Genomic DNA, 8,971 nt, shown 5'->3' with positions numbered 1-8,971 from the left:
AATTATGCAGATCCAAAACTTCTATAACCCTTGAGAAGTTTTCAATGGTAGGCATCCAATTCCTTCAGTGTTCTTTGATATGGTATTCATTTTAGCCCAAGCTCTTTTAAAAAAAAAAAAAATTTTATTTTTATTTTTATTTTTCACATGCATACACACACCCCACACACTCACGCTAGTGGAATTTCACCACCTATAGATACCTGAACCCTTGACCGGGTGTTGAAACTCCTGTGAGCCTACCACAGGCAATAATTATGTTTTTACAATGGTTTACAAACATTTACACCAAGCCAAAAGTTGTGTACTTTGAATGCAAGCATTTCAAGTGGAACCGTCCAAATTATGGGTCCTAGCTTAGATGTGTCATGAACAAAAAATTACACTTATTTGATTATCTGCCTATTGGATTTGTGAGCATCATTAGATAGTTAAAATGAAAATATCCATTGGTCGTGTTTTAACAAACAAGCATTCACTAATTGCAGTTAAGATTGCCCAACAAATTGAATTTTGAGATTATGATTTAGCAACAACAAGTTGTACAATTTAGTGGGTTTGATTTTGAGTTAATGCATGATTTGTAATTTATGAGTGCCTGTGTATCTAGAATTTTGTGGTGACAGAGTATCAAATTACTCCCTATAAAAGTTGAGATTTATATCACAAAATTCAATAAAAGGAGAAATTATATTACTACCCTCGTTTATGTTAGTTTTTATTTTTATTTTAACAAAGTAGAGAGTCTAAAATTATATTAGTACCCGGTCAGCAGCACTCTACCTTGCATTTGTCTTGGAATCCAGAAATCAAGACCATCCAAAACTCCAATGGGCCAAAACCATATATAGTAAACAGTTGGGAAGGAAAACCCACCTTTGATTTTGTGTAGGGGCCACCGTGAGGTCTATATTTCATTTGATATACATTAATGTAACTTACCACAAAAGATGAAAGCATCTTCCCAAATCACAAAAATCAGTTGGGTTACAATATGATTTTTTATTTTTGTTTTTTGTTTTTAGCTATAATTCCTCATGGGGTAGCCCACTGAGTGTTGAATCAACCTGGTTTTTGATATCAAGACCAAAAGTTGAATCTAAGCAATGAAGGTGGATATCATGCAAGTCACACGAATTTGTCCTTTTGCGACTGTGGCTCAGATGGAGGGGCGCCCAGGCTACACTGACATGGCATGGACTGAAACTCATATAGGCCACGGATCAACGAATATTGTTGAGATTGTGAAAATCTTGCAATATTCTAACAGAAAATACATCAAATGATATAACCATAGGTATAAAAATCATGCCAATTGAATGATTTTAACCATACTATCAATGGCATGAAAAATGGACGTACGGTTAACATTGCATGGGTAAATAAATAAGTCCAATCATAATCTTAAACCATTTCTCTAGATCTCACTTTATATTGCTTATGATTCCAAAGTTATACTTGGATTTGATAATTCTAACCATGTGGTCTATGACTCATAAAAGATAGATTGTTATAATATATTGGCCTACTTCAAGGTTAGGATCATTCAATTGTGGGGTGATTCTTATACCATGGTTTGCTCTTAATGATACTATTGAATAAGTTGTCCCCTGTTTGGCATTCCACATGTTATTTAAAGGCTTTCAAGCATTGCTAATGTCTTGGCATAAGCCACATTTAAAAGTTTAAATTAATTTATTTTGCTGGTATTTAAAATTTTAAAAATTATTTATTAATTTTATAATAAATAATATTAATTTTTTTATTTTAAGTAAGATTTATCCAAACCATGCGACAGCCTTGTGGGTTGAGCCATTTGATTTGTAAAGTAACAAGCACGTCGGTCTAGGAAAAGACTTGAATTGGGCCATGGGCCAATCAATGCAGTTCTAAACCACTTTATGCATAGTTTGGGTTAAGGTTTTTTTTTTTTTTTGGGTCAGCTTGTTAGTACACACCACCCATGTCAGTACACACACTCCATGTTAGCCACCCCCACTAGGGATCGATACCAAGATGTCAAGTGTTGAAACGAGGTATCTCCACTTAGTTTGCCAGTTGAGCTATGGATCTGGGTGTCATGTTTAGTTGGGTTAAGTTGAATTGAAGACTCAGATAATGGGAGGGGATTGGTTAGACCCAGCTGTTATACTTGTATTGTGGAATTGACGGATTGTCTCTGCATCAACAATGGAGGTTCAAAACTATAAACTGAAAGCGTACTTAATTGGAAAAACATTCCGCCAACAGGAATCTTGATCTTCAGCACCTTACACACTTAGAAGAACCTTCAATAGGATTAGGGTTTTTTTCACTTGTATAGAAAAGAGGGTTAGAAACTTACCCATCATACTTCTCACCTCTAGGGTCTCCACACTGTAGGCTTTTATATTTGGCTTAATAATTGAGTATAGGGATCACGGTTCAAGCGTCCCGCCCCAAACCTATATACAATGATCACAATTGTAGTGGGGCCCATTGAATCGCTCAATCTGAATAATCCAACGGTTAGATCTGATAATCATGTGTTGCCCACTTAATAGAAGTCTTACAACAACCTCACCCAAGACATGCGGCCCTTATCGTGGGCCACCTTGATGTATGTATTATATATCCATGTTGTCTATTATTTTATTTTTTTAATATCATTTTAGGACATTATTTTAAAAATAATTAAGAGCCAATTATTAGGTGGATAATACCACAGGAAAAAGTGGTGATTGAACACTCTACCATTAAAAACTTCTTAGGGTGCACCTTAATGTTTTCGTAGGGTTTATTAGCCATCCAATCTATTAATAGGGTCTCCTACACTTAGATAAAGGGAAAAAAAAAAAAAAACCAAATATCAGCTTTATCCAAAACTTTTGTGACTTATTAATGACTAATCACCACCGTTTTATATGTTAAAGTCCACCTGAAAATTGGATCTAATTCTGTTTTGCCATAACACGGTAAAATGATATGGAAAACAGACGGACAACATGGATACAAAGTAAATACATAAAGGGGCATGGCCCCACGATAAGGGCCACATCGTCCTGGGTGAGTGCAGGTCTCACCTAATCCACTCCCCTCATACACGTCTTTACTTGACTCCATATCTAATATTTAAATTAATATTATTTATTTATATTTTAAATAATTAAAAAATATAAAAAGCAATGGATGAATTTGTAAGCACATGTTGTTGGTTTTAATAGTTAGAGGCAGTATCGCTTAATTGTTTAAAGTGCTTTTCAAGCAATTGAGTCGCTTCGAGTCGAGCTGAGTCGAACCGAGTCGAGTTACAGAGTTTTAGATTGATGGTTTTATACTTCACGAAAGCACAAATCATGTTTCCTCAAGGGATGAAATTTGAATGGATAAGATCTCACCATCGAGTGCCAAAGATTAACAAACCCAAAAGCTAACGCTTTTTATTTTCAATCACCAAAATACAAAGGGACACAACAAAGTTACAACAACAAGCCATCTGTTCACACGTGCGAGATTGTGGACAGGATCGAAAATTCAACCATAGTTGAGGCGAAATATGTCATTTTGAACAAAGAAGCTGCCTTGGAGAGTGGGAATCAAGTGAAACATCTGCACCATTGTCAAAGAGCTGTGAATCAGTCGACTTTCTCAACTTTGTAGTGGGATTAATTAGTTCCTGATAAACGATGAAATACAATGATTGTATGGGAACAGCCCATTGATTTCCTTTACATCTGATCTATGCAAAAGGTGATTATTTGGAGGTGTGCCACAAAGTCAAAAACTACAGACCGCCCATTGAATAGTATGTTTTACTTAGTATGGCCCACCCATGAGAGATTGGGCTGATGGGATGCAGATTCGGTGGAGCTGGGGAACCACCGAGTTGGGTGGATCCGTGACTGTGGACCCCACATTGATGTATGTGTTTTATATCCATGTGGTACATCTGTTTGGTCAGCTCATTTTAGGCCTTGAGCCTACAAATAAAGTATATCCAAATCTCAGTTGGACCACACCTCAGGAAACAGTGGTAATTGAATGTGTACTATTAAAAACTTCTTGGGGCCATAGAGGTTTTAAATCAAAGCTGATATTTGTGTTTTCCTCTTCATCTAGGTCTGTATGACCTTACATGTGGATGGCGAATAAACATTACAGTGACCCTAGGAAGCTTTTAATGGTGAGCAGTCAATCACCATTCATTCCACTAGAATGGTCCACCTGAGATTTGGATCTGCTTCATTTTTGAGCTTGTTTCATAAAATGAGTGGATGTTAAACACATATATCATGGAGAGCTGGGTTGCTCTTCGGATCTATCGAATCCCCTCATCATAGTGTGAAAAGCTTTTTACATGAATATGGGAAACAAGTGACTCTTGGAATACATCACCTAGTCAACTCAGCAAATCTTTTTAATTTGAGAATCACAGCTCACTATCAAGAATAAGATTCTTGATGAAGACAAGCCACCAAGATGCCAGCTCCTCTACAATAGTTGTAGATAAGAAAGTCATGCAACTAGTTGCTTGTGGGCCCACTTGGTGTATGGAAACCATTATGAAAATGGGACACAACATATATTAGGCTATGTCTGCCTTATTTTTTGCACATCCTATTTTCATGGTGGAGTGACCCTGATAAGTAGGTGAGATGCCAAGGACACATGATAGTGGTCCCACCCAAGACAATAATAGATAACGACCCTACATGCATGCACATGATATGCACATCCACTAACTAAGGCTAGGCATGCCTTTAGCCCCGTGTTCCTATCTTAAACCTGAGTGTCGTCTGGGTTGGGTCGAGTTGGGTTCGACTCGACTCGACTGATCTGATAATAATTAAATTGGTAGGGTCATATTAGCCTCAGGTTTGATGAACTAAGGGACGTAGATTGTGTACTAACCCTGCCCCGTCTCTAGCCACGAATGGGCAGTTTTATGGACAGGCCTACTGTGATGTATCTGTTTACACATGCTGTCCATCCCTTTTCTCATATCATTTTAAGATATGAGCACAAAAATGAGGTGGATTCGGCGCTCAAGTGGACTACACCATAGATGACTCTTACATTTAATGCAACTTAAGCTTATTATTTGGTGGGTCTAATTGAGTGTTGGATCTGACCCATTTTTGTGGTCATATCTTAGAATGATATGAGCAAAGGAATGGACGTCAAGGATAAACAGATACATCACGGTGGGCCTGCTCCACAGAACTGCCTATCCGTGGCTTGAGACAAGCGGAGTAGGATGCAATCCACGTCCTGAATTAAGTGGGTCATATCAGGTCAAAGGATAATGAGTCATGGGTCAGGTTTCTGCTAGAATTCTAGGCCTATTTAGTCAATAGGTTAGGCTCGGGCTGACCCTGCCCCAACTCGAACCCAACCAATTGGTGCCTGTACTGTAGTCAGCTGTGTTTTGGTGGGCTCATGCAGGTGATATGGGCCCATTTATGATTTTAAGGGGCTAATCCTGGCCTTATATTGAAGGCCTGATTATTAAATAGACCACAAGAATGCCTGATTTCAGCCCCGATGAGAAATTGAGCCAGTCAAAGCGCATCCGCACCTGGCCCAATGCCACCCTAGGTCGGCAGATGCGCTATGCCTAGCAGACTTTTTCACACCAGGTGGGCCAAATGTATAAAGATTGGTCTGCATGCGTAGTTCACGAAGTTGCGTAGCTTAAGATGTCCTTGGCTAGCTGGCTGTCCAGGGAAAAGATTTCATATTCCCTAATATGATAGCTTTCTTTGATCAGGACATTGGAATAAAGGGAAAATGGATCTCCTTTTCTTAGCTTCTTTATATATATATATATATAGAAATGGTAATATGAGGTCGACCTCATGGGAAGTTCCCATGAGGTGGAGCTGTGTGGGCCCCACCATGATGTGTGTTGAACATTTACTCCATCAGCCAGATGAAACATTCCATGGTGGGCCACGGGATTAAACATCAAGTCAATTCATGACTTGAGTAGGCCACACCACATACAACAGTTGAGAGCGGTTACCCTCCCATTAAAACATTCATATTCATTTATTGGGCCCACTGAGATGTGGTTCAAAAATCCACCCATCTATTGTGTCTATCCCAATTGGATGAGAGTAAGAAGTTTCATCCGCATACATAACTCAGTAAGCCCCACCAAGTGATTTTATATGTTTTAGTCATGTCTTCACATGATTTTAGATGGTATGGTCCACCTGAGTTCCATATATAGCTGACTTTTGGGATATTCAATAAATTAAAGGGGACCTATTAAATGCACGGTGTTGATGTTCGACACACATTACAGTGAAGCCCACACATCTCCACCTCATGGAAAGTTCCCATGATGTCAACTTAACATACTATTTACCACACACACACACACAGACATATATATATGAAACAACTTTATTCAAATGTCGAGATTGACTAATATAAGAATGTTTATCATATTTTTACCATTGACTTTTTAACATGTCCATTTACATAAACTTTTATTAAAAAATTTCTAAGTTCATATGTTAAGTTCTTTCTAAATGTGCCTAGGTTGGGGTTAGAGAAGCCTGGGCCATCACTAGCTCATCCACACCTTTGTATCCATTCTAGGGAATGTGGCTCACCAAGAAAGTAGTGGGCTTCACACCACATTAATACAGTATACACGGTTCAATTGATCATACAAGTAGGCATTGTCTATTAGATCACCTCTTATAAGAGAGGTATTTTTAGGTCCTAATGCATGAAGGTGCATAAAGTCTTCTGATGCACCAACTTCCTACAAGTGGGCCACATGATTCACCAACCCATTGGCCAAGGTTGTCAATGGGCCTGGATGACTCGTCAGGCTTTCTAGCTTGTCCTACTCGGGCCGTACGTGGGATGTGATACTCGGCCTGAGGTCTGAATCTGGCCCTAAAATTTAAGTCTGTTTATCAGATGGGCCCAGCTCAGCTTTGCCAATCAGCCCATTCATCAAAGGCATTTTCACCGTCTATCATGAATGATGGGGCTCACTTAATGAAAAGCCCAGAACTTTCCATGGCCCGACCTTGTATTCTCGAACGAGAGAGAGAGAGAGAGAGAGAGAGAGAGAGAGATGTGACCTGGCTAAACCTGAGCTGATGCTCTTCGCCTAGTAAATGCACGGAACCACAAACAAAGACAAGGATGCCACCGTCAAAAGGAGAAGGCTGGCAATCGACGGTGGTGATTAGATGCTTGCATTGATCGAAGGGTAACTGGGTGAGCTTACGTGCGATTTCATCAACACCATGTATGTTTTGGCCTTCGAATGTTAGGATTGAAGATGGTTGGTATAGAGAGGAAAGAAAAGATCGATTGGTATCAAAGATATTGTAGTAATGCTCTACAAATGCCTTTGCTACTTTCTCTACTTGCTCTTCCATCCTCTCTTTCTTTCTCTCAAAGGAATGTTCTCTGTTTCCATGAGGCCTATATATGGAGATAAGAGTGCAAGAGAGAAAATATTTTAGCCTTTTTTAAAAAATATATATATATATTATTTATATATTTATTTATTTATGGATTTTTACCAAATAATGCTTCTACGAACACACACGTTAGTGCTTTTTTGAACAGTGAAATTACTAGAATGCCCTTCTGTACTCTTTTTCTTTTTGCTTGGGAAAGTGATGAGGTGGAGAATTGTTTGGCCCACGTTATTTTATATGATATCTAACCCGTCCAATAGATCTAATGTGGCACGATTTTGAGATCATCCAAAAGTTCGTTTGATCTAGACACAGGGTGAGCTACACCATAAAAACTAATGTACACCACTTGAAAAAAAAATAAAAAAATCAAAGTACATTTGCAGCGTATCCGGTCATTGGATCCGATGGGGAGGCATTTTGGTTCACGTCATTGTTATAGTTGGGTGCATCTGTTGGATAGGAAGGATGTGGGCCCCAAAAAATTTCTGACCAAAACTTGTGTGGCCTCCAAGAATTTTTCAATGGTGAGAGTTCAATCCCCACTGTCTGGTCTACCCGAGATTTGTATCCACTTGATTTTCTGGAAGCATGTCCTAAAATGATCTGAGAAAACTGATGGACGGTGTGGATAAACAACGCATACATCTAGGTGGACCCTACCTTTTCTAGATCCAGGTCGCAACTAATCCGCTTCCGGAAGTTTGTATTCGAAGTGAGCGTGTGGCACACGGATGCTACTTACCTGCGACCCCGTAACCAGCGATGTGGTTGGTACCCTGACCGTGGGGCCCACCTCCATGTATGCGTTATATATTTATCCGGTACATCCGTTTTGCCAACTCATTTTATGTTATGAGCCCAAGAATAAAGCAGATACAAATCTTAGGTGCACCACACTACAAGAAACAGTAGGCATTGAACGCACACCATTAAAATCTTCCTACGGCCATTGTAGTGGTTATTTTTCATCCAAGCCGTTGATAAGATTACATAGACCTGGATGAAGGAAAAATACAAATGTCAGCTTGATCCAGAAGTTTTTAATAATCATTCATCATTGTTTCCAGTAGTGTGGTCCACCTGAGATTTGTATCTACTTCGGTTTTTGGGTCATGCCACAATGGTTTGGAAAAACAGCTAAACGGCTTAAATATACACGCATGCATCGAGGTGGGCCCCGCGATAAGGGTCCCACCCACAGCGCTGGTTCGGGGTTGCAGCTAAGTTGCGTCCGTGGCCCACACAATGACTGGACGGTCCAGTAAGGAACGGTCAACATTCATTATTCAACGGCAAAAGAAGCACATCGATTGAGGGACTGAAGTATTCAGCATGGTTTTTGGAGACTAGCTCATCCATGTTCATGCATACCAAATGAAAGGTTAGGAACATCTGAAAATGCATCCTGTATTCTACATCAGCAATTAACAGTGGATGCGGCACTACTAAAAAACAGCAGTTCCCTCAATCTTCGACCGAAAGTGTTCACGTGGGAACCACTGCAAAGAAATAAAAAATAAAAAGAAAAGAAAGAG

The 8,971-nt window shown here is 39.3% G+C and overlaps 1 protein-coding gene across 1 annotated transcript; it reads right to left on the bottom strand.

The window, feature by feature from the left end:
- Positions 1-3,393: 3,393 nt before the first annotated feature.
- Positions 3,394-7,430, bottom strand: LOC131239189 (nuclear transport factor 2B). The gene is made up of 2 exons (XM_058236767.1): positions 7,086-7,430; positions 3,394-3,588 (listed from the first exon to the last, which is right to left on the bottom strand). The coding sequence occupies exons 1-2, from the start codon at positions 7,386-7,388 to the stop codon at positions 3,514-3,516; spliced, it is 378 nt and encodes a 125-aa protein (XP_058092750.1). The 5' UTR covers positions 7,389-7,430; the 3' UTR covers positions 3,394-3,513.
- Between the last annotated feature and the right edge of the window lie 1,541 nt (positions 7,431-8,971).

Source organism: Magnolia sinica, chromosome 1 (genome assembly GCF_029962835.1).
Source record: "Magnolia sinica isolate HGM2019 chromosome 1, MsV1, whole genome shotgun sequence".
Taxonomy (NCBI): domain Eukaryota; kingdom Viridiplantae; phylum Streptophyta; class Magnoliopsida; order Magnoliales; family Magnoliaceae; genus Magnolia; species Magnolia sinica.
This window is presented reverse-complemented; position numbering and strand designations above follow the sequence as displayed.

What these genes read in the sequence shown, in the direction of transcription:
- LOC131239189 (XM_058236767.1), bottom strand. Translation starts at nt 7,388, where the DNA reads ATGGAAGAGCAAGTAGAGAAAGTAGCAAAGGCATTTGTAGAGCATTAC. An exon ending in ATCAGCTCAGGTTTAGCCAG is followed by an intron (nt 3,589 to 7,085) that starts GTCACATCTCTC and finishes ACAATGGTGCAG; the next exon opens with ATGTTTCACTTGATTCCCAC.